The 27,380-nt window shown below is 39.3% G+C and overlaps 1 protein-coding gene across 4 annotated transcripts in view; it reads right to left on the bottom strand.

The window, feature by feature from the left end:
- neurl4 (neuralized E3 ubiquitin protein ligase 4) overlaps nt 1-22,840 on the bottom strand; it is a 115,608-nt gene extending 92,768 nt beyond the window's left edge. For all 4 annotated transcript variants that reach the window (XM_039747001.1, XM_039747003.1, XM_039747002.1 and 1 more), the window contains exon 1: nt 22,670-22,840. In XM_039747001.1, coding sequence (XP_039602935.1) covers nt 22,670-22,834 — 165 coding nt within the window. In that variant the 5' untranslated portion in view covers nt 22,835-22,840. The remainder of the gene's footprint in view (nt 1-22,669) is intronic.
- Nucleotides 22,841-27,380: the final 4,540 nt, after the last annotated feature.

Raw genomic sequence — 27,380 nt, 5'->3', positions numbered from 1 at the left:
TACACACATTTTAGAAACCATTATTATTATTATTATTATTATTATTATTATTTGTTTTTAATTGTTGCTTCAGAATTTAGATCACTGGCAAAAAGAATTACCAAGCATTTTCCTCAGTACAGTACAACCCCTCTTAACCAGCCATCTCGGGACTGGACTCATGGCCGGTTGCCGTTTTGGCCGGTTAATCCAACGCATACCTATTTTCATGTAGAAAAACATTTCTAAGGTATGTACTGCACCTCTTCGACGTTCCTGGAGAAACCATATCCACAAGTCTTCATCCACGATTTCACACACTGGTTTTTTTTCTCGTACAACGACTGGACAGTGTGGTGTAGTGGGTCCACAGCTCAAGTCAACATGAACACTTTTTAAATAAATAATCACCGCACTCACGGCTTAGCGAGTATGTGTGGAATCAGTTCCTGGGGAATTCGTGATGCGGGCAATCCTAGCTTAAGTGCACAGGTGAGGAGTCGTCCGCATCCGTAATTGTTCCCGGGAGCTGCTAATTGTCACATCTGATCCACGTCCCCATGATAAACAGAAGCGCGAGGCGGCTAAGGGGAGAACAGGAAAGAACAGGAAGTTAATGGAAAAGGAAGCAGGTAGAGGAAAGCCGGTGCAGGAGAGCAGATTCGAGGCAGGCAGCTGTGTGGTGAACACCTAGCAAATGATTGTTTGGCCGACACTGGGTGGAGCTGAAGAAAGCAGTCACTCCAGCGTCGAAAAGCAGCGACAGTCATGGAGGCTTTGGGCAGGTTTTGCCCCAGCATGAGCACCCTGGTCACTGAGGAAAGAACCCAAGTCTCGGTCCGCATGGAGCCCGACGTAGCTGGGGATTAGAGGGCTACCGGACCAGTGTGGAAGGCAGCTGCACCTACAGGTAGGGCGACTCCCCTGTTGCGAAGCCCAATGGGAGAAGCAGGGGAGCCGCCAGGTAGAAAGAAGAAGGCACTGTGCTTTGGATTTTAAGAGGCCGCTTCCAGCCATTGTTTTAACCTTGTTTTGCTTGTTTTTAAAGGACTTGCTGTTTATACTAATGGATTTTAACCTCCACTAATTCACTCATTTTAATGGATTATTTATTTAAAGAAGACTTTTGATACCATCCATCCATCCATTCATCATCCAACCCTGATACACTGTACTTTATTTATATAATTTGAACACTGTTTTGTTTTTTGCTGGTTTTAAAATACTATTATATTAAAATATATAATATAAAGAAAAACTCAAAATAAATAAAAAAAAAAAAAAGTATTTTATTTTAACAGGCCAGTTAATCCATCAGCTAGTTAATGCGAGGCCAGTTAAGAGGGATTGTACTGTAATAATAAACTCACCTGAAATCTCGAAATATATGAATAAATGTCATGTTTATTATTATTCCTGATAACTGATATAAACATTAAGTTTAAAATGAAATTCTGGCAAAAAGAAACGTTGCACTTGAAAAAAAACATGATGCAGAGGCAACCAGAATTGGCACAGAAATGTTCTCAAAATGATGTCAGAAGTTAAAAAATAAACTTACTAATTGTGTTACGTTATTCTTCTCCTTATATAGTAAAATGAACATACTAAAAATACATATACAATCTTCAAATTGGGCACATTATCTGCCCACAAACCTGTCAAAAGAGCAATGTATGTGTATGTATATATATGTATATATATATATATATATATATATATATATATATATATATATATATATATATATATAGTAAGATTTCTAAACTCATTTGGGACTCCCTGCCAAAGAGCATCCTGAAGTGCAATTGCTGAATCTATGGAAGACAGTTTATCATTTACTGGGGCAACCGCGGGCTCCCAAGACGGAAGCAGCTCACAGCTAAAGCAGATCTGAGTCGATCCCGTTCGCAGTATAAGCACTTGCTGTCGATGGGTGATGCAAGGAACATTATAAATTCAGGGGACATGATTACTTGACCACTAACCCGGCTATGACCCTGCCTGATTGCTGTGCCTGTGTTTAGGAGAATGGTAGATCCTGCTACAGTAAATAACCATGCTGTTTCTGTTTCAAGATGAATAAAGTTGGTTTTGCTAAAGTACTGAGATTCGTCCTCGTGTTCTGGGGTGCAATACAGGGACTAGCACATCACTGTATATAGATATGTATAGAGATATATATAGATATAAATATTGTGGCAGACGAAAAGGGACCTTGCCCCAGCGGGATGCCTGGAGAAGGGAAGGACCGGGAGAGGGGCCACAGATTGGGAGCTTGGAGGGTCATCCCTGTCAGGGTCCATGGCCACCACCAGGGGGCGCCTGGACATCTCCGGAGCCTTGGCATGCATGCTGCCTGAAGAGGAGCTGGTTTCAAGAGCAGCACTTCTGCCACACCCAGAAGTGCTGCCGGAGGTTAATTGGGCAGCACCTGGAGCACTTCCGGGTGCACTATAAAAGGGGCTGCCTCCCTCTTTTCAGGGAGCCAAAGTTGGCTTTTTTTTTTCTCCCTAAATAATAAAAACCATCATTTTAAAACTGCATTTTGTGTTTACTTGTGTTATATTTGACTAATGGTTAAATGTGTTTGATGATCAGAAACATTTTGTGTGACAAACATGCAAAAGAATAAGAAATCAGGAAGGGGGCAAATAGTTTTTCACACCACTGTATACATATATATATATATATATATATATATATATATATATACACACACACACACACACACACACACATACATACATACATACATACATATATATACACATACATACATACATACATACATATATATACATACATACATACATACATACATACATACATACATACATACATATATATATATATATATATATATATACATACATATACATATATATATACACATACATACATATATATATATATATATATACACATACATACATATATATACATATATATATATATATACATACATATATATATATATACATATATATATACATACATATATATATATATATATATATATATATATATATACATATATATACATACATATATATATATATATATATATATATATATATATATATATATATATATATATATATATATATATATATATATATATATATATATATATATATATATATATATATATATATATATACATATATATATATATATATATATACATATATACAGTGGAGGAAATAATTATTTGACCCTCACTGATTTTGTAAGTTTGTCCAATGACAAAGAAATGAAAAGTCTCAGAACAGTATCATTTCAATGGTAGGTTTATTTCAACAGTGGCAGATTGCACATCAAAAGGAAAATTGAAAAAATAACTTTAAATAAAAGATAGAAATTGATTTGCATTTCATTGAGGGAAATAAGTTTTTGAACCCCTACCAACCATTAAGAGTTCTGGCTCCCACAGAGTGGTTAGACACTTCTACTCAATTAGTCACCCTCATTAAGGACACCTGTCTTAACTAGTCACCTGTATAAAAGACACCTGTCCACAGAATCAATCAATCAAGCAGACTCCACACTCTACAACATGGGAAAGACCAAAGAGCTGTCCAAGGATGTCAGAGACAAAATTGTAGACCTGCACAAGGCTGGAATGGGCTACAAAACCATTAGCAAGAAGCTGGGAGAGAAGGTGACAACTGTTGGTGCGATTGTTCAAAATGGAAGGAGCACAAAATGACCATCAATCGACCTCGCCTGGGGCTCCACGCAAGATCTCACCTCGTGGGTGTCAATGGTTCTGAGAAAGGTGAAAAGAATCCTAGAACTACACGGGAGGAGTTAGTTAATGACCTCAAATTAGCAGGGACCACAGTCACCAAGAAAACCATTGGAAACACATTACACCGCAATGGATTAAAATCCTGCAGGGCTCGCAAGGTCCCCTGCTCAAGAAGGCACATGTGCAGGCCCGTCTGAAGTTTGCCAATGAACACCTGAATGATTCAGAGAGTGACTGGGAGAAGGTGCTGTGGTCTGATGAGACCAAAATAGAGCTCTTTGGCATTAACTCAACTCGCTGTGTTTGGAGGAAGAAAATGCTGCCTATGACCCCAAAACACCGTCCCCACCGTCAAGCATGGGGGTGGAAACATTTTGCTTTGGGGGTGTTTTTCTGCTAAGGGCACAGGACAACTTAATCGCATTAACGGAAAATGGACGGAGCCATGTATCGTGAAATCCTGAGCGACAATCTCCTTCCCTCTGCCAGGAAACTGAAAATGGGTCGTGGATGGGTGTTCCAGCCCGACAATGACCCAAAACATACAGCAAAGGCAACAAAGGAGTGGCTCAAGAAGAAGCACATTAAGGTCATGGAGTGGCCTAGTCAGTCTCCGGACCTTAATCCAATAGAAAACCTATGGAGGGAGCTCAAGCTCAGAGTAGCACAGAGACAGCCTCGAAACCTTAGGGATTTAGAGATGATCTGCAAAGAGGAGTGGACCAACATTCCTCCTAAAATGTGCGCAAACTTGGTCATCAATTACAAGAAACGTTTGACCTCTGTGCTTGCAAACAAGGGTTTTTCCACTAAGTATTAAGTCTTTTTTTGTTAGAGGGTTCAAAACTTATTTCCCTCAATGAAATGCAAATCAATTTCTATCTTTTATTTAAAGTTATTTTTTCGATTTTCCTTTTGATGTGCAATCTGCCACTGTTGAAATAAACCTACCATTGAAATGATACTGTTCTGAGACTTTTCATTTCTTTGTCATTGGACAAACTTACAAAATCAGTGAGGGGTCAAATAATTATTTCCTCCACTGTATATATATACACATACATATATATATATATACACACATACATATATATATATATACACATACATATATATATATATACACATACATATATATATACACATACATACATATATATATACACATACATATATATACATACATATATATGTATATATATATATATATGTATGTATGTGTATATATATATATATATATGTATATGTATATATATATATATATATATATGTATGTATGTATATATATATATATATATATATATATATATATATATATGTATGTATGTATGTATGTATGTATATATATATATATATATATATATATATATATATATATATATATATATATATATATATATATATATATATATATATATATATATATATACACACATACATACATACATACATACATATATATATATATATATACATACACATATATATATATATACTTATATACAGTAGGACCTCGGTTCACTATAATTGCTCCAAAACTCTGGTTGTAAACCGATTTTGTCGTGAACCGAAGCCCCCATAGGACTGTATGTAAATACAATTAATCAGTTCCAGACCATACGAACTGTATGTAAATATATATTTTTTTAAGTTTTTAAGCACAAATATAGTTAATTAAACCATAGAATGCACAGCATAATAGTAAACTAAATGTAAAAACATTGAATAACACTGAGAAAATTAACACTGTAATAGTTTGCGCTATAGCGCTACCAACTGCCGGCTAAAAGCACTTTTTAAATGAGTTTTAAGAGCAGGGAAAAAAATGAACATTTGAAAAAATCTGTAATTTAATAAACCACCAAGAAAAATAACATTGCAACAATGCAAGCTACGAACAGATCGCTGGAAACAGAAGTGAAAACAAAATCAAGCCCAGTGCATTCTTTAACTGCGTCCAGCTCTCTCTCGCGCTGCCTGTGTGTGTCGCAATCTATTGTGCGCTGCTCTCTCTGTCGTGACTCTGTGTGTCTCTCGCACTGCCTGTGTGTCTGCGCACGTGTGTCTCTCGCACTGCCTGTGTGTCTGCGCACGTGCGCCTCTCTCGCTGCCTGTGTGTGTGTGTGTCTCTCACTCTCTCGCTCTCTCTCTTGCTCGCTGCACAGGAAATGCACAGGGAGAGACTGAACATGTACAAACTGAAAGAGAAACTGGCTTGTTCGTATACCGAGTGTGTGGTCGTGAACCGAGGCAAAAGTTTGGCAAACTTTTTGGTCGTAAACCGAGTTGTACGTGTACCGGGACGTTCGCGAACCGAGGTTATATATAAACAGAGAAAGCACTCACACAATAGAGAGGAAATCTGTACATCAGGACACTGAGCATAAATATAAGGTTTGTATGTAATCTGTCTAAAGGCATTGAAATCAAGTATATATACAGTATATATAAATTACTTGACTATATATCAAAAGCTACAATTAATTTGCTACAGCTATATATAGAGCTAATTTAAATGCTCTGAGGCTGAAACTAATTCCATGCCAGGCTATATCTATAAAAACTGGAAAAAATGACATTAGGTTTAAATGGCAACTGAAAGCTTGCCTGAAGTGATGTCCTGGCTTACTTAATTTATTTAAAAACTCTCTCTGCTCCTAGTAGAAGGACAATATGCAGTATAGAGTTGAATGCACATGCAAAAAAGGTGCATATAACTACCAAAAACCAAAAAAAAAAAAAAAAAAGATTATAAGAGTGTCCCAGGAAAAAAAAAGTATGTACTCAACCTGTAAAAGATGCTTAAAAAAAGATCAACAAAACAAGGATGCTAACACTAAGATTGTGTCAGCTACAGCAAAAGTAAAAAAGAATAATTTGGCAGCACTAAAATCAAAATAAAAAAAAAATTATTTTGCAAATTACTAGACTGACTAGTTTTTCCATCATGCACTTCTAAACCTGATACTTTTGGTCGGCTGATTGCAATAGATATGCAAGTAGCATACACAGCCTACAGCAAAAGAGGTCTCAAATTTAGTTCTGAATTTTTGGTTCCAACTAGTTTCACAATTACAAAATCATTTTAGTTCTAATTGATCTCATTGGTTGACTGGTTCATCATGTTATTTTAGTTGTGAAGCACTGGGCCATCTTGGTCTCAGTTGAGAGTTTGTGCTGTGATACACATAACGCAACTCATTAATTGGACGAGTGTGCAACTACAGTCACAAAATTAGGCTTTGGGCTCTTCTCATGGCAGCCACTTGCCATGGCTGAAAGGAGAGGCACAGTGGTGCCAGCACAAAACACTGCTGACAGGAAAAGAACTACTATGTGCTCTACTAACAGTGAAACACGTTATATAGGCCAATTGATCGTTTTCTGCAAGTGTCAACAATCCTATCTGAGCTCAACAGAAAGTCAAATAAGACCAAAAAAATGGAGGTGCAATGGTTCTTTGCATGGTGAACAGATTTGCTGCAAGCATGGTAGAATGACCTGGGACACTGTGGTTTGTGAGAGACTCATGAGCCATCGGTTTTCAAGGACAAGAGGCCTGAGTGTTACTAGTTAATAAATAATGCCATAAATGACCAGAACATTAAAAAAGAATAAATAAAAATTCTTGCTAAATTTTGTAAAACTTTTGCATAACCAGTGTGCAGTTTTGGGATTGATGCAAAAATAACACAAATTGAGAAATAAGTATTAGCTTAATTGTAGGAAGTGTCCAATTAAAATAAGATATTTGGTTGGAACAAAAACCTGCATGCATGTTGGAGGGGTAGGACTGAACTTGAGAACCAGTGTGGTACATGGCTAGCAAAATTAGTTAAAATATTAGTTAAAATATACTATTTTAAGATTTCACAAAAACTCAATTAACACTAGAATTACCAAAGCCTATGAAAAATCTCGTAATTCCGGCCCACCTTAAATCCTTTCGCACCTCTCCGTCAGAGTCTTTTGTCTTGTAAATGTGTCAATCAACAAAAGCAGCAAGCAGCCTGCTATACTATCCTCCCCACCGCCGCAGAAAAGGCAAAAGTTCTCAAAGCTCAAGCCTTGATTATCTTTGAGTGAAGTGCTGGAATTTTAGCACTCAAAACAGTAAATTCATGCAGCATCTTGATTATAAGACAGCAGTTCTTACCGCTGCACCGCGGAAGCTGTCAAATTATACTTGCACCTCTTGTAAAAATGTTTATTTGATATTTGGACTTCAGCCTTCATACATTATACAATTTATGTCTACATTTTGTCATTTATTACTAAAACATGAAAAACGTTTCTGCTTTAACGATGTGTTTACATAGATTGTTGTACACAAGGAACACACATGAAATGCATGTGTTCCAAATAACAATATATTATTTACCCTCTACAACTCCAGCACTTCACTCAAAGATAATCAAGGTTTGAGCTAGGAGAACTTCTTTTCCTTTATGCGGTGGCAGAGGGATGGTATAGCAGGCTGCTTGCTGCTTGTGTTGATCGATACATTTACAAGACAAAAGAGCTGACTGAGAAGTGTGAAGGGATTTAAGGTGGGCTGGAATTACAAGATTTTTTTGTAGGCTTTGGTAATTCTAGTATTGAGTTTTTGTGAAATCTTAAAACAGCATATTTTGTGTAACTACCTCTGCTAGTCATGTATCACACTGGTTCCCAAGTTCAGTCCTGCCCCTAAAAACATGCATGCAGATTTTTGTCCCAACCAAATACAGTGGTGTGAAAAACTATTTGCCCCCTTCCTGATTTCTTATTCTTTTGCATGTTTGTAACACAAAATGTTTCTGATCATCAAACACATTTAACCATTAGTCAAATATAACACAGGTAAACACAAAATGCAGTTTTTAAATGATGGTTTTTATTATTTAGGGAGAAAAAAAAATCCAAACCTACATGGCCCTGTGTGAAAAAGTCATTGCCCCCTGAACCTAATAACTGGTTGGGCCACCCTTAGCAGCAATAACTGCAATCAAGCGTTTGCGATAACTTGCAACGAGTCTTTTACAGCACTCTGGAGGAATTTTGGCCCACTCATCTTTGCAGAATTGTTGTAATTCAGCTTTATTTGAGGGTTTTCTAGCATGAACCACCTTTTTAAGGTCATGCCATAGCATCTCAATTGGATTCAGGTCAGGACTTTGACTAGGCCACTCCAAAGTCTTCATTTTGTTTTTCTTCAGCCATTCAGAGGTAGATTTGCTGGTGTGTTTTGGGTCATTGTCTTGTTGCAGCACCCAAGATCGCTTCAGCTTGAGTTGACGAACAGATGGCCGGACATTCTCCTTCAGGATTTTTTGGCAGACATTAGAATTCATGGTTCCATCTATCACAGCAAGCCTTCCAGGTCCTGAAGCAGCAAAACAACCCCAGACCATCACACTACCACCACCATATTTTACTGTTGGTATGATGTTCTTTTTCTGAAATGCTGTGTTCCTTTTACGCCAGATGTAACGGGACATTTGCCTTCCAAAAAGTTCAACTTTTGTCTCATCAGTCCACAAGGTATTTTCCCAAAAGTCTTGGTAATCATGGAGATGTTTCTTAGCAAAATTGAGACGAGCCCTAATGTTCTTTTTGCTTAACAGTGGTTTGCGTCTTGGAAATCTGCCATGCAGGCCGTTTTTGCCCAGTCTCTCTCTTATGGTGGAGTCGTGAACACTGACCTTAATTGAGGCAAGTGAGGCCTGCAGTTCTTTAGAAGTTGTCCTGGGGTCTTTTGTGACCTCTCGGATGAGTCGTCTCTGCGCTCTTGGGGTAATTTTGGTCGCCGGCCACTCCTGGGAAGGTTCACCACTGTTCCATGTTTTTGCCATTTGTAGATAATGGCTCTCACTGTGGTTCGCTGGAGTCCCAAAGCTTTAGAAATGGCTTTATAACCTTTACCAGACTGATAGATCTCAATTACTTCTGTTCTCATTTGTTCCTGAATTTCTTTGGCTCTTGGCATGATGTCTAGCTTTTGAGGTGCTTTTGGTCTACTTCTCTGTGTCAGGCAGCTCCTATTTAAGTGATTTCTTGATTGAAACAGGTGTGGCAGTAATCAGGCCTGGGGGTGGCTACGGAAATTGAACTCAGGTGTGATACACCACAGTTAGGTTATTTTTTAACAAGGGGGCAATTACTTTTTCACACAGGGCCATGTAGGTTTGGATTTTTTTCTCCCTAAATAATAAAAACCATCATTTAAAAACTGCATTTTGTGTTTACTTGTGTTATATTTGACTAATGGTTAAATGTGTTTGATGATCAGAAACATTTTGTGTGACAAACATGCAAAAGAATAAGAAATCAGGAAGGGGGCAAATAGTTTTTCACACCACTGTATCTTATTTTAATTGGACTCTTCCTGTAATTAAGTTAATGCTTTTTTCCCAATTTTGTGTTATTTTTGTATCAATCCCAAAAAGTTAATCGGAATTATACGTTTTTTCATAGGCTTTGGTAATTCTAGTGTTAATACTACAGTTCAAATAAATCCACTACAAAGTGCTTTAATTAAATGGATGATGGTGCAAAACAGGAATGCCCACCTGAATCAATTAAATTATAAAATGATTTTGAGTGGCTGTTCAATTTGGTATAACACAAGCAGGCAGCTCTGCGTTCCTGTTTTTTTGATGCTAGGCATGGCATATTCAGGTATTTCAACTAAATAAAAAAGGACTCGTCACATCAAAATTGTTCTAAAACCCTTAAAAAATTAAAAAAAAAAAAAAAAAACTTATTTGATTAAGCCTGCAATGCAACAGAATTCAGAACACAACAAATTAAACTACATAAATAAAATAGGCAATGCAACAAGAAAAAAAAAATTCCGCTGCAATATGTGCTTGTAGCCTGCTGGATTATGCAAATTTGGTATGGCATCAAGTTAACCTAGTATGAGATCCTTTTCCAGATTTTTCAAGTACCACTCGCTGCAGTAAATATGAGAAGTTCCCCCTATTGCCCAAGAATAAAGGCATAGGTCTCATTAAATGCTAATAATCAGGTGTCCTATTTCATGTCAATCAGTGAACACCTAGTTTTGTACAGTAACATCTGTAAAATCCAATTCCATATATATATCAGACCCAGGTCATGCCCCACCCTGTGTCCTGAAGCCAAGGCCCTCTCAACAAAAGATTCTTTAGGTCATATTGGCTACACCTCCTTCTCTGTAGAAAGTTTAATAGTTTCTTTACAAGAATAAAACTGTAGCACCACTCAAACAATAACACAACTGTATAATGACACCAGGCCTACTCTAACCACCGACTAGGTGGAAACACTGTGGCAGACCCAGGATATACTGGAGGGATTAAATCTCTCATCTGGCTTGGGAACACCAGGGAAGAGCTGGAATATGGAAATCTCAGCTCACCTGCTTATAATGCTGACAGGTTAGATGAGACCAAGCAATTAATATTATGATTTAGGGTGTAATAACCATGGGAGATAAAGTGCCAAATCAACATTTAGTCTTTGATTACAAATGTGTAGAAAGTGATATGTTGGCCGGTACAGAAATAAAATTCTGAGGACTAGCCTGTAACCTCTAGATTTAGAAGAATACAAAAAAGATTTTAGCTAAGCTGCTAGCTATTATGAAAATTGTTTTATTCCCTTTTGCATTACACCCTGGTCGACATGCAGAGCACTTTCCAGACAAGACTAGTTCTACCACAGTATCCCAGAAAGTATGACAGATGGTTATTAATATAAAGTGTAGTTAAAGTCTTAACAATGTATTTTCCACATTAATATAACATCTCAAACCCACTGAATCCAATTCGAGGTTGGGATACCAGTCCATCACAGGCTCATTCACTCACTCACTCGGTCAATATGAATTGCTTAAGGGCATTTATTTTACTGTTCACAGTTTGTATATTCTTTATAGTTGTTTAAAGTTTAACTACAGTTGATAGGAATTTCGATGCTGTAACACTGCATAAAGTACATTTTAATCTCTCTATAAACTGCAAACTAAAGCACAAAAGACAATAATAACCCATCATTTGTCACTTTATACTATTTACATGAAAATATATTAAAAACAAATAGCACACCTGTCATACAAAAGAAACCATACTGAAAAATAAAATTGACTGAAAGTGGAAACAGAAGTCAGCTATGGACGCACACCCCTAAAGGAGTTTGATGGAACTTTGCATTGTCATATGTAATAAAGTTAAAAGAAAGCTCTCTCTTAGCATATTGAATTCTGCTATAACTCAACACATAAATAGCCAGGGAGAATATTAAGTAAATGTAATAACACGTACTGTATATGTACTGTTTCACACAAAAAAACCTTTAATTGAGAAATGCTATATTTAAAAAAGCACTTTGACATTAATATCAATCCTCTCAAATCACACTATTACATTACATTCAGGAATGCTATCTTCAACTGAAAAAATAGTGGAGGGGTTTTATGCATCCCTAATATATAATAAAAAAATTCAAGCCAGAATGCTGCTACCGCAAGGTGTCCTAGTTTTATTCACTGGCCAGTAAATATTTTTTTTGCTGCTCAAGTATTGCTATGCACTCAATAATACTGGGATAGGCACCAGCTCACTGTAACCCTAAACTGGATAAACAATACTCAACATATGGCAGTCTACAGTCATGGTCAAAAGTTTTGAGAATGACACAAATATTAATTTTCAAAAAGTTTGCTGCCTAAGTTTTTATGATGACAATTTGCATGCACTCCAGAATGTTATGAAGAGTGATCATCCATCCATTATCCAACCTGCTATATCCTAACTACAGGGTCACGGGGGTCTGCTGGAGCCAATCCCAGCCAACACAGGGCGCAAGGCAGGAAACAAACCACAGGCAGGGCGCCAGCCCATCAGCCCACCACAGAACAATGATCATATGAATTGCAATTAACTGCAAAGTCCTTTTTTGCATGAAAATTAACTTAATCCCAAAAAAAACATTTCAGCTGCTGTTGTGAATAAGGCTTCGGGGTGCCCAAGAAAGTCCAGCAAGCTCCAGGACCGTCTCCTAAAGTTGATTCAGCTGTGCGATCGGGGCAGCACCAGTGCAGAGCTCACTCAGGAATGGCAGCAGGCAGGTGTGAGTTCATCTGCATGCACAGTGAGTCGAAGACTTTTGAAGGATGGCCTGGTGTCAAGAAGGGCAGCAAAGAAGCCACTTCTCTCCCAGAAGAACATCAGGGACAGACTGATATTCTGAAAAAGGTACAGGGATTGGACTGCTGATGACTGGGGTAAAGTCATTTTCTCTGATGAATCCTATTTTCGATTGTTTGGGGCATCTAGAAAAAAGATTGTCTGGAGAAGAAAAGGTGAGTACTACCATCAGTCTTGTGTCTTGCCAACAGTAAAGCATCCTGAGAACATTAATGTGTGGGGTTGCTTCTCAGCCAAGGGAGTGGGCTCATTCACAATTTTGCCTAAGAACACAGCCATGAATAAAGAATACTACCAAAAAATCCTCTGAGAGCAACTTCTCCCAACCATCCAAGAACAGTTTGGTGACAAACAATGACTATTCCAGGGACACCGGGCCATAAGGCAAAAGTAATAACTAAGTGACCCAGGAACAAAACATCAACATTTTGGGTCCCTGGCTAAGAAACTCCCCAGACCTTAACAGTAGAATTACCAAAGCCTATGAAAAAACTTGAAAACCCGGCCCAGTGTCTTTTGTTTTGTGAATGTGTCGATAAGCGCAAGCATCAAGCAGCCTGCTATCCCATCCTCAACACCGCCGCAGAAGCAGCAAAAAAATCTCTCAGCTCAAGCCTTGTTTATCGGGGAGTCAGGTACCGGGAGTTGTATAGGGTAAAGAACATATCGTCATTTGGAACACATGCATTTTACACATGTTCCATGTCTACAAAGATCTGTGTAAGTGTGGCATGACAGAAATGTTGAACACATACCTAAAAGACAAACTTTTTTCATGTTTTAGTACTAATGACAAATTTTTGACATGAGGTGTATAATGTGTGAAGATTGAAGTCCGAATATCAAATAAGCACTTTCACAAAAGGTACAAGTATAACAGAACAAGTACGCTTTTATTCAAGACTATAACCGAAGAAAAAGAAATCAGGTTAGAGTAGTTTGGTATCACGACTGCTTTGCAGTAAGGCCAGGTTTATACTATACTTGACGAGACGCATTCTCCAGCAGATGCTCCTGTTACGCAAGCGCTTTACTGTTTATACTTGTGCATGTACCTTATGTAAATCTGGAAGATTCCACCAGGTGGCAGTGAGAGATATCATTCTGGTGAGAAAACGTTCGGCTTTGCTGTGCTGTAAACTGTCTGAAACATAAATTAAATTCCAAGAACACCTTGCCGCAATATCTCTGAAAAGGATGTCTAATGATTAAATCCATCAGTCCAGAGACGTGCCCATTACAGCCAGTATAGGGCACGAGGCAGAAACAGTCCCTGGACAGGGCATCAGCGCATCGCAAGGTGAATACAAGCACTCACATACACTGACGTCACTGTAGCTTCACCAAATCCCAAAACCTTCATGTCTTTGGATGGAAAACTGACCACACTGTGGAAACCCAGCAGGAAAACATGCAAACTCCAGGCAGAGAACACCAGCAACTCCCTGTGAGACAGCAGTGCCACCGCCGTGTCACTCCCATGTGTGTAATTATTAACAATATTCATTATTTAAATGAAATTAACGATTAATCTGTAAAATGTAACATACATACTTTAATGCATTTCATCATGAAATTGGTATCAAGTATAAATCTAAGGATTCTAAATGTGCAGAGAGCTGGAATATCATACATTTAATGCGTTCAGTGTGGTGATCTATTGCTGCTTGCTACTGCTGTCAGGTCCGGAAGAAGCCCCAGAAGCACATAGCAATTAACAACTCTGTTTACGACGGTCTACTTTAATGATAAAGTAAACTACGAGATTAAAGTGGCCATTTCAAGACTAAACCGGAAATTTCCACTTTAATCACAAAATACACCTTTTCACTGCGTCCTTAATTTTTTTCTCTGTGGATCAAATACAGCCCTGTACATTATGTTGCTGTTGTAAAGGTGCAAAAAAAATAAAAAAAAGACGACACAGAAGATGGTATGTGAGACTTTTAAAATGTATCGTGTCATTATGATGGGAAACTTGCGACGCTTGAATATAAAAGCACCAAGACAGAATTTGCATGCTACATCGATCCTGTAGGATCCGCATAGCGGCTTTCTGTAACATGTAGATAGTAAACAGAAGCTCTTGACGACACTTTCCAACTTTTATCACACTGCACCCCCGACTTTATGTTGGGACTGCAACTCGTGCACGCATCATGTTAATTTCTGAGGACTTGTCCAGAGGACGCGTCAAATAAACGCGTGGCAGCCATGATGCGTGCCCGTCCACGTTCTAATCGTGAAGTATAAATGAGCCCTAAGAACTACTAACTCACAATCACAGGTTCGAGCCATGCCACATCACAAAATAAACATTTTGAGTAGTGAGCTGCTCTTATTGTTACTATTATACAATAAAACCATACATCTGATTTGAGTCTGTAACAGCCAGTGTAAATGTATGGTACTTGTAAAGGTTAGCTTTTTTTTTTATTATTCAGTTTTATTCTCTCAGTCGTGTTAACGCTCCCCCATTCTGACACTGCCATTTTCAAATAAAGACGTGCTATAACTGAGGTGAACTCAGATGACAATGAAGGTTCTACATCGGAGAAAGAGAACAGAAGCCCTCCCGGCAAGAAACGTCCACTCACATATAAGAACAATGCAGCTGCACCAGACGCAAAGGCAAAAGATGGCACCGCTAGGTTGCAGCAACAGGTCGGACATCATCCTACCAGTCAGTCTGACCCACATGTGTCCTTCAAAGAAAAAGCAGGGCTTAAAGAGCTTGCCAACGTATCGTGCAAAGCCCAGTTTGTGATTATGTTTTGTGAATGTCTTTTATATAAAAACATTTATATGTTACATATATAAAAGCCAGACCGAATGGTATTTACCTTGATTTATTTATGTATCCATCTATCACGTACCCTAACAAGGTTCCCACAGCCTTTAGAGGAAAGACGGCACCACATAATCACAGAGCCTCTACCACACATGATATCAAGGATCAGATTATTTTCTGTATAGCCATCCTTTTTATGCCAATCCCACTTCAAATGTTTTCTGTTAAAAGGCTGAATTTTTGCTTCGTCTGACCATACAGCATGGTTCAAATCAAAGTTCCAGTAGTGTTTCGCATATACCAGTGAGTTACGTTTGGGGTTAAATGACAGGAAAGATTTTTTTTTTTTTTGTGCATTTCTGATCACACCTTCACTTTACAAAGGCGATACGCAAAGGAGGGGGAAGTCTGCATATACCGGTACTTCCTCTCTTTACACGATTAGTGACTGTAAAAATAGTAATTCAGTTCACTTAGCTAATAGTACGTTCTAGTATCCATAGAGATAACATCACCGTACCTTTTTCACAAGGTTACATTTAAATGAAATTTGTTACATCTGCAAAGTTTGTCTTTATGTATGCTTCCACAGTTTATTCATATGTACTGGGCTGTCTCAGAGCTAAGGCGTGGTGTTACATCCAGAATGTGCGCCAGAAACAAATGAAGTTATTGCATAATGTGTCAGTTATCAGGGTGTGTGAATAACTGAACCATTCCAACTTGACCAATTTATTGAACCTATTATTGCTTACATGTATATAAACATTCATCCCATATTTCTATTAACATGCTGTTTCCATTGGAGGGCAGCACATAGACAGTGAACATTAATTGGTATTTGAGAATGACAAATAGCAAAATGTAACAGTTACATGGTGTCACGCATGTGTTCCAGGGGAGCACCTTCAAGACTTTGAGATGGTAAGCAGTACCACCTTGGGACACGGGGGGACGCAGGCACTAACCACTTCGTTCTCCACCACAATTTTAATGAAGTGTCTGATGATGATGACTATCCCCGCCCACAACTGCTAGAGAAGGCTCCACCCCTTCTATCCAGGACATCATAAACACTTAAACAGGTAGTCCCCAGAAGTTGGTTCAGTTTAGACTAGGCCCTAAATGGAGGCAGAGCTCCGACTGAAGTGCCATAACTACAAATTAAGAAAGCCCACCAAATAGAATATCAAGGGCACATTTTTTATTTTTCCCCCCTTCACATTAAACAGGGTTGCCTGGTTCACACCCCAACCTTTCTTTTGCCATCCTCAGATCGGTCTGTTTACTAAGTCACAAAGGGTAAAAAGTTTGTTTTGGTCAAAATGTAATATTTAATGTTTGTTTGCTGCAGTAAATATCATGACAGGGAAATGCCAAATAATATTTGGCATTAATGTTAATGTACCATCAATATATGGAAACATTCCACAATGCTCTATGTAGCAGTTCAACTAGGTATTCAACAGTCTATCAATACATTTCCTACTTTAATTTCAAAAATATTATGCTCCTGAGCGGCCGAGTTTAATCAATTCATGTTACATAAACAATCACTGTAGATCCCATTATAAAGTCTGGGGAAGGGCTGGAGTTTTTGCAAGATATTCTAGTAACTACTAACTCACAGATCGTCTGTGTAGCAAGCTGATCTGATTTATCAAAGCACGAGAGAGAGCTTCACACATTTTTAAGGGCCCTGGTAATGATTTTCATGGTATTTACCTAGCATTAGGGAACTTTTCTATTGTTAAAGTCTTCAGCAGACCATGATGTTAGGAAACAGTTACTCAAAAATTCACTTGGAATACCGTGTATGCTACTTCTCCTTAGTATGTGGCTCTAGATCCCTTGAACCTCTACAAGGTGTAAGCAGATTTAAAAAATAAATTATGAAACAAAAGTGTTTCAATGACAGACAAAAGTTAACGCAGATTTGTAAGCATAAGTGGGGCTACAGGAAAATGTACATCAACAGGGGTCTCAAAATTGGACCCTGGTAGGCAACAGTTACTGCTGGTTAGTGCTGCACAGCACACGCAGTTTAACTTTTTTTTTAAACCGGTAGAAACTCATGTACATTATTTTTACTGCAGCTGAACACATCAGGAAAACACCTTTGTTATGCGTCCTTCTGACAGCTCTGTATATGATGGTACAACTGTGGAGATGACAGTCCACACAGGCTTCAACTTACTATACTGTGATGCCAGGCACACTGATGGAGCTTAAAAGGAGGTGCTTTGAGCAGCGCAGCAGTTTGAATGGTCTTACTATGATTCCACAAAGGAAAGGAGGCAGCTGCTAAAGAAGTTAACAGCGGGAGCTGATCAGGGTCCTTTCTTAAAGGGAAAATAAACAGTCCTTTCAAGGACTATTAAACAGCTGTTGATGTCAGTGTGTCAGTCCTTCCTCCACCGTATCTCGGACAGTTGCAGTACAATTTGTATGCTGTATGATATGATGACAATTTTTTTTCCTCAAACCTTAAAACTATTGATTTTTGAAGGGGTCAGTATAACCTCATGTGCAGTTATTGCATACCAATAACGGCGCACTGCACGATAACATGCAATGAAAACACTTGACTTATAGCTTCAGACTCTTCTCTGTAAGTTTAGCATTCGTTTGCTCAGAGGTTCATGCGCTTGCTGTTTCCTGAGCAGCTCTTCTTTTCTCCACCCTAGCAGCCGGCTTCTTGTCTTCTTTCATCGGCATCTTTTCGTGTTAAAACTAATTAAGTCCATGTTTGTGTTGCAATTATTTGGAAAGTTTTTCTTAATTTTTTTTAAAGCTGGCACTTAAGTGTTCACTCTGCCTGAAGAATGATTTAAGATATGAAAAGGTAGGGGAAGTGACGGAAAAGGTGGTAGGGATGAGAACAGAACCTGTACGGCGGCTCTGCTACGTGCTGCAGAGAGTTAATTCTATGATAGAATAAAATAAAAATAGTAATAAAAATCATCACCCCGAAAGTGAATAGCAGACTTCACATAGTATTATTGTACCAAATTTCCGGTCAATAGGTCAAACGGTCTGCGAGCTGGTGATTTAAAATCCTGGAAAGATAAATGGACAGCCACAGTAGCGTATTACATAAGAAGATTTAATGTGTTTTCTGCAAAATGCTCATACATGCACAGCAACTAAGCAGATATGAACAATTTAGAAAAGAAAGTATTATTCAGTCAATGACGGTTATTCTGTGATGCCAAAAGAAAATATGTTTGTGATTTGATTTAATGTAGGCATGCAGATACTTTCCATAGTTAATTATAATAATAACTAGGGGGTTTCCTCTCTGCTCACTTCTCTCACTAACCCCCCAGCCTGCGCTACACGTCAGCCACTTCACATCTCTGCCGCTCGCGTTGTGAAGAGGGGGGCTGAACGCTCTTCCAACACCCCCTCCTTTTATCCTCCTCTTTGCTCGATCAGCTGCTGGATTGCTGCCGTGCCGTGTGACCTGCATCTCGCACGGCACTTCAAACATTTAAAAGCCTGTACAGTAGCTGTCCTACTCTTTGTCTTATTTCCGGCCCCTGGTGTGGTTAAATCTCTTGGCATAAACTCTCGTCTCGTGGGACATGAGGTCTTAATATTTTTTTAGTTTATAATTTTAAAACTGAATAAGAAGCTGAAAATCTAACAACACATTAAAAAGTTTAATAAACTTTGAAAAGAATGATTTTGATTTGAGAGAGTTTTCAGTAAAAGTTCTGAGCTTCATCAGTTATTATGGCCATTCTTAAGGAGATATTTGGACTTTATTCTGCGCAGTTTTCTTTTAGCAGGGAATGTGAAAAAAAAGGTCAAATTCAAAGTAGCAGTACATTGGAACCTCGGGTCACGAACGCCTCGGAGCACGTACAAATCGGGTTACGACCAAAAAGTTCGCCAAACCTTTGCATCTGTTCACGACCACACACTCGGGTGACGAACAAGCGAGTTTCCCCTGTGGTTCGTACGTGGCGATGATTTCCGCATGTGTTCAGTCTCTCCCTGTGCATTCACTGTGAACTCTTTGTGCTCTATTTCGTTTCCCTTCCAGTTTGTACGTGCCAGTGATTTACACACGAGTTCAGTCTCTCCTTGTACAGTACATTGTTCTCGGTCAGACGTGCATCGTGCAGAGGGACTTTACCTCAAAACTGTAATCTCCTCTCCACCCAGCTTCCTGCTCACTTCCTTCATGCCAGAACTCGACTCATGCAAGGTTAGTTTTCTTGGTTGGTTGTGGTTAGTTTTTGTATAAATTAAGGATTTTTCAAATGTTCATTTTTTTCCCTGTGCTTAAAACTCATTAAAAAAAAGTGTTTACAGCAAGCGGTTTGTAAGGCTATAGTGTGAACTCTTCCAATATTAGTTTTCTCTGTTCAAGGTTTTCTCAGTGTTATTCAATGTTTTTACATTTAGTTTACCATTACACTGTGCATTCTATGGTATAATTAACTATTTTTGTGCTTAAAAATCTTAAAAAAATATTTACATACAGTTTGTGGGCGGCACGGTGGCGCAGTGGTAGCGCTGCTGCCTCGCAGTTAGGAGGGTTCGCTTCCTGGGTCCTCCCTGCGTGGAGTTTGCATGTTCTCCCCGTGTCTGCATGGGGGCACTCCGGTTTCCTCCCACAATCCAAAGACATGCAGGTTAGGTGGATTGGCGATTCTAAATTGGTCCTGGTGTGTGCTTGGTGTGTTTGTGTGTGTCCTGCGGTGGGTTGGCACCCTGCCCAGGATTGGTTCCTGCCTTGTGCCCTGTGTTGGCTGGGATTGGCTCCAGCAGACCCCCGTGACCCTGTATTCGGATTCAGCGGGTTAGAAAATGGATGGATGCATACAGATTAATTGTATTTACATACAATCTTATGGGGGAAATTACTTCAGGTCACAACTAAATCGGGTTGCGACCAGAGTTTTGGAACTAATTACAGTCGTGACCTGAGGCTGTATATTAAGTGTAATGGTTATGTAGAATTTGTGTCTTTCTACATCTGCCAAAGGATAGGAAGTTCAGGTTCAAATTTTGCAGAATAAGAATTCACTTTATTGGCCAGGTACACTAATGTGTACTAAGAATGTGTCTTGGTAGTATTGATGTGTTATAGGACAGCACAAAATTCAAAAAGAAACAATATAATGCTGTACATAAGGGCAACGCAAATATAATGAGACAAACTGAAATATGATAAAATCTGAAGGAGAATAAATTGCAAGGTGTGTAGGAATACATAGATACAAAGTGGAAAATCAGATCTGGTTTGTCGGAATAACTGCACATGGAAAAAAACTATTTTTGTGAGAGTGTTTTATCTTTCACCACACACCTTATTGTCATGTGCGCAAATTGACAGATTTTGTTGGTCCAATTTTATGGGTTTCTTTTCATAATGACCATTTTAGTCATCTAAATATATTCCGAAATATATGTACTGGGCAAAATAATAAAATAAAGACTGAATGCCTTTTAAGAAACAATCTTGTAAATGTGACCTGTAAAGACTAGATAGTAAAAAAAAAACAGAAAAAAGATTGACAAAGCATCTTCCTACTATGTATTATTAAATTCTAAGGTTTGTATGTCCAATTTCTCTTAGCAGTCGAAGTGGTTAGGTTGGCTTTGGTGATGCGATCGAATGAGGAAGTTTAAGTGTGAGACACACGTGGAGGAGTAAAGGCATACAAGGCATACTGAGAAGTGTCACTTTCAAGGACAGCAAGTATAAAACTGGACAGGAGGTGAGAGGCACATTAAAGGCAAGGTTATTAGTCTGAGAAGCAGACTTTATATGAACATGGTGAAGAGATGTTCACACACATGCAGATACAGAAGAAAGGCACACATAGAACAAGGGATAGCAAATATTTTGTAACTATTTAATTTCCTCTCTTCGACAGGTACTGTGGCTGGTAGAAAATAAGTATGCAAAGAACTATTCTTCTCAATTTCTCGATTTCCCATTTGAAAAAAATAAGCAAGCAAGTCCAACTGGACTTTAAATAATGTCCTCAGTAGAGACTATCAAAGCAAGTCCTGCAGTAGAGGTTACTAAAGAAATGGATCTGGAGAGCCTACGTTTCAGTTTTCAAAATCCTCTTTCTACAGGAAGAGTACCTAAAAGGACTTCATCTTTTCTTTTATAATCCAAAACAACAACAACATTTATTTATATAGCACATTTTCATACAAACAGTAGCTCAAAGTGCTTTACATACTGCTTTACAAACTGAAGATTAGAGCACTGCATTCTTGGTGCTTTCAGTTTAACAATTTCTTACACATTGTTTCTTTTCGATCATTAGCTTAATGTTCAATATTCACAATAACTGGAATAATACATAAATGAGCATTTTACGCAACAATTATATTGTGCAGTAAATTTGAAGTGTGCTGGGGACAGACGGATTAGGAAATGTTCAGTATATAATAAAGACATATTAAATGGACAAGTCTGCTTCAACAAAAGGACGGTCTTTCTTGCTCAAAGCCTGACAAGAAGAAGAAATTAGTCTCCGACAATTCCAACATCCTATTCATCTTCACTTGCAAAAATGAATTTAACCCAGTCAAATGACGCTTTGTTTCCCATAACAACTGGGTGCGACAACCCGATTCACTTTCACATATCTGTTCGTTCATTTGTAAAGCACACTTGGGATGGATTCCACGTTTCCAGTACATCTAGTTTATTAGCTTCGCACCCCCTTGCACGCGTATCAAAGCTGTACAGGCAGCGTGTAAAGGCAGGATGGTGACTTTCTCAATTCAGCACCTGTCTCTTTATGCGCACTGCAACTTGGCTTTACGTGATGTAATGTCCCGTGCCCAGCCTTCGCCGTTTTCGGCTTCGACTGACCCTTCAGGCCCGTGCTACGCACCCCTCACAAGCTCACCTCTTGCCCATGGTCTCCCGCGTCTCCATTCCCACCCGCTTTGGCTCGGTTCCCCTCCCTCTGTCCCCTGCCCCATGTTTACCTTCTTGTCAATTCGAACCGTAAAGACATCTCGGTCCCGCAGTGGCTCCCGGCTCAACACTAGCCCATGGTTAAACTCCTGTATCGGCTGGTTCCGTTGGGCAGTCCGATTTGAGTTTGAGAGACCGATTAGCTTACCGCTGCGCGGATGCAGCTCAGCCGCCATCTTCGCCCCACCGCCCCCTTCGCGACACTTTTATGAATTTGCGACAATTACCTTTCGTTGCCGTAGTGACAGTTATGGCAATCGCCGCGCTTGACGGCAGAAGGTCAAAATGGAGAAATGAGGTGTCACAGGTAAACTACTTTACGATAGCGTGTCAGACTTAGTTCGATTGCAGGTGCTAAATGCTACAATTGGCAACGGGGCGAGGAGAAGGTGGTGGAGTGTACGTTGTTTTATAGTATACAGCGGCTTAGCTTGTTTTTTGCAGAGATACAGAGGGCGCAACAGTTTTCCAAGTAGATGTTCATTCTGTTTCTAAACTCCAAGCAGGGCATAGAATTATTTACTACAACGGCTTAGTGTTTTTAGACGATACATGAACTCTTGGGATCGGGTGTCCATTTGTGTTTACACGAATTAAATTCCTCAGTTTAAAAATACATAACATGCACAGCAAAAAGGCAAAATTCATGCGTATGAGAAAATGTTCTGTAGAACATGTTATTATAAATACTATTAAATGTGTTGTTAAATAGTTTTTCACAGAATGCATGTTCAAAACCCCTGAACAGAAACCATAGGCCAAAGAAATGGAAGGAATAACAACAATTTAATTAAAATTATTTTGTTTTGTCTAGTAATTGTTAAATGAATTTTCATGCTACTTCCCTTCTTGAACATTTATTTGACTCCATTTATAATGTCTTATAGCTGAAGTCTTGTGTTGCTAACAGTTTTTCAAATTTCTCAGTATAGAGAAGATAACCCTTATCTATTTTCCCCTTTTGGACATGTACACTACTGATGCAGCCCGACACCAACAGCATACAAATATAAAAATACTTTGAAATTTGACAAACAAGTCACTCCCTCGTACCAATAGCTAACTCCCAATATCTCATCCAGATAGTTTTTTAAGGATGTTAAAGTTTATTACTTAAGCTACATGAATTGATTGGTGTTTCCCAGATTCCCACAACACTTGTGTTCTGGTTTCAGTCTTTTGAGAACATTTTTTTTTCTTATGCTTTTCAGTGTTGTAATGGATGGCAAGCAGATACTGGCATCCCTGCCAGAATTGACTACCTTCCCATCCCTGGCCGGGAGGTCCAGGTGGCAAATAGGCATGAAAACAGGTAGGAGGTTCCCTGCCTACTCAATGATCTAGGCATAGGAGACCATCTGAAGATTGAATATGCTAGCAGCCTTGCAGGATTAAATGGAGGAGCATTACCCACTTAGAAGGCCAGCTTGAAGGAAGGGCGGGGGAAGCTCAATTGCTCAAGCTACATGCTCCCCTGAACTGCTAGGTTGCAGCAACCCTTGAGTTAGGCACACCAGTGGACATGTGCAGGGCATGCTGGAAGTTGTAGTGCCATACAGCAACTCTGTTGGGGTCCCTGAATACCTCCAGGAGGTGCTTACTAGGAGATATGCTCTTTGGTTTTTGGGACTTCTGATTGACCCAGAAGTGCTTCCATCTGGCCATGCCCTGGCACTGGAAGTACTCCCAGGTCCAAGATAAAAGGAGCCACTCAACTTCATACAGGCGAGTTGGAATCAGGTGGAAGGAGTACAAAGCTTCTCTGGAGTTGTGAAGGAGAGGAAATAGGTAAACAAAGAGGAATTGTGTGTCTTGGAAGCAGCCTTATTAAGGTATCATTGTTACCAAATTACTTATTTGCTTTCGAGACTTGTGTTTGTTTGTGTGGTGGTGCAGGTTGTTTGGGGTGCTGCAACACCCCCTACTGGTTACAGTGTCTATATGCAAATTTGTACTTGGCATATAAGATTTTTCATGTACTATATCTATCACAAATTACTCCTGATGCTCTTCTCCACACATTCCACCCTGCCTGCACTCTCTTTTTCACTTCTCTTCCACAATCCCCATTACTCTGTACTGTTGATCCCAAGTATTTAAACTCCTCCACCTTCGCCAACTCTACTCCTTGCATCCACACCATTCCACTGACCTCCTTCTCATTCACACACAAGTATTCTGTCTTGTTCCTACTGACCTTCATTCCTCTCCTCTATAGAGCATATCTCCACCTCATCAGGGTCTCCTCAACCTGCTCCCTAGTATCGCTACAGATCACAATGTCATCAGCAAACATCATAGTCTACAGGGACTCCTGTCTAATCTTGTCTGTCAACCTGTCCATCACCATTGCAAATAAGTAAGGGCTCAGAGCCGATCCCTGATGTAATCCCACCTCCAACTTGAATGCATCCATCGCTCCTACCACAGACCTCACCACTATCACACTTCCCTCGTAAATATCCTGTACAACTCTTACAAAGTTCTCTGCCACTCCCGACTTCCTCATACAATACCACAGCTCCTCTCAAGGCACCCTGTCATATGCTTTCTCCAGGTCCACAAAGACACAATGCAACTCCTTCTGGTCTTCTTTTTACTTCTCCATCAACATCCTCAGAGAAAACATCGCATCTGTGGTGCTCTTTCTTGGCATGAAACCATACTGCTGCTCACTAATCATCACTGCACTTCTTAACCTAGCTTCGACTACTCTTTCCCATAACCTAATGCTGTGACTTATCAATTTTATTCCCCTGTAGTTACTACAGCTCTGCACATCCCCCTTATTCTTAAAAATTGGTACCAGTACACTTCTTCTCCACTCCCCAGGCATCCTCTCACTTTCCAAGATTCCATTAAACAATCTGGTTAAAAATGACTTTTCCATTGTTCATCCTCTTCATAGCTGTCCTTACTTCCTCCTTGCTAATCTGTTCCACTTCCTGATTTACTATCTCCACATCATCCAACCTCTTCTCTTTCTCATTCTCTTCATTCATCAGCCTCTCAAAGTACTCTTTCCATCCGCTCAACACACTCTCCTCACTTGTGAGTACGTTTCCATCTTTATCCTTTTTATCACCCTAACCTGCTTCACATCTTTCTCAGCTCGTTCCCTCTGTCTAGCCAATCAGTACAGGTCCTTCTCTCCCTCCTTAGTGTCCAACCTCTCATACAACTCATCATATGCCTTTTCTTTAACCTTTGCCACTTCTCTGTTCACCTTGCTTCTTATCTCCTTGTACTCTTGTCTACTTTCTGCATCTCTCTGACTATCCCACTTCTCCTTCACCATCCTCTTCCTCTGTATACTCTCCTGTACTTCCCTATTCCACCACCAGGCTTCCTATTCCTCCTTCCCCTCTTTCCAGATGTCATGCCAAGCACCCTTCTTGCTGTCACTCTCACTACTTCTGCTGTAATTGCCCAGTTGTCTGGTAACTCTTCACTACCACCCAGTGCATGACTTACCTCCTCCTCTCTAAACTCAACTTTGCAGTCTTCATTTTTCCACCATTTTATCCTTACTCTCCTTCTCTTCTTGATCTCCAGCATCATCCTACAGACCAGCATCATATGCTGTCTAACTACACTTTCCCCTGCCACCATTTTGTGGTCTTCAATCTCCTTAAGATTGACTCTAATGCATAGGATATAATCTACCTGTGTGCATCTTCCTCCACTTTTGAATGTCTTCTTAAAACATGTATTCACCATAGCCACGCCCATCCTTTACAAAAACCCCACTATCAACTGATTTTCTTCATTCCTCTCCTTAACACCATACCTACCCATCACCTCCTTGTCTCCACAGTTCCCTTCACCAACATGTCCATTGAAATCCACTCCAATCACCACTTTCTGTCTGTCCCTTGAGTACATTGCCGTCACTTCACCCAACTCACTCCAGAAATCTTCTTTCTCACCCATTGCACACCAAACTTGCTGTGCATATGCACTAACAACATTCATCATCACACCTCCAATTTCCAGCTTCATAATCATTACTCTGTCTGACACTCTTTTCACCTCCAAAACACTCTTGACATACTGTTCCTTCAGAATAACTCCTACCCCATTTCTCCTCCCATCCACACCATGATAGAACAATTTGAATCCACCTGGCCTTACTCTCCTTCCATTTAGTCTCTTGCACGCACAATATATCAACCTTCCTTCTCTCCATCATATCTGCTAACTCTCTCCCCTTACCAGTCATACTGCCAGCATTCAAAGTTCCTACCCTCTGTTCCACTCTCATTACCTTCCTCCTCTCGTCCTGCCTCCAGACACGTCTCCCCCCTCTTCTTCTCCTTCAGCCAACAGTAGCCCAAATGTCGTTGTTAACCCGGGGCTCGACCAATCCGGTATGGAAATTTGTATTTTTGTCCGCATATTGATTTGGCAAAATTTTACACCGGATGCCCTTCCTGATATAACCCTCCCCATTTATTTGGGCTTGGGATGAAGAAACACACTGGTTTGTGCATCCCCTGTGGTTGGGTTAAAGCAAACAAGAAAAATAAACTGTAAAATGAATGTCAGACTGACAATATTTAATTTATCTTTGTCCAAAAACACTTTGCATTTTGTTGTTTTAATGATTTTTTATTATAATAGCATCAACATAATTTGCAAAGTGCTTTACAAGATGTCAGGGAAATAATTACAAGAAAATAAAAACATTAAATTAGGCATGAAAAATAATGAATAAATAAG

Source organism: Polypterus senegalus, chromosome 3, assembly GCF_016835505.1.
Source record: "Polypterus senegalus isolate Bchr_013 chromosome 3, ASM1683550v1, whole genome shotgun sequence".
Taxonomy (NCBI): domain Eukaryota; kingdom Metazoa; phylum Chordata; class Cladistia; order Polypteriformes; family Polypteridae; genus Polypterus; species Polypterus senegalus.
The sequence above is the reverse complement of the archived record's forward strand: the minus strand, read 5'-3'. Positions and strand labels throughout refer to the sequence as shown.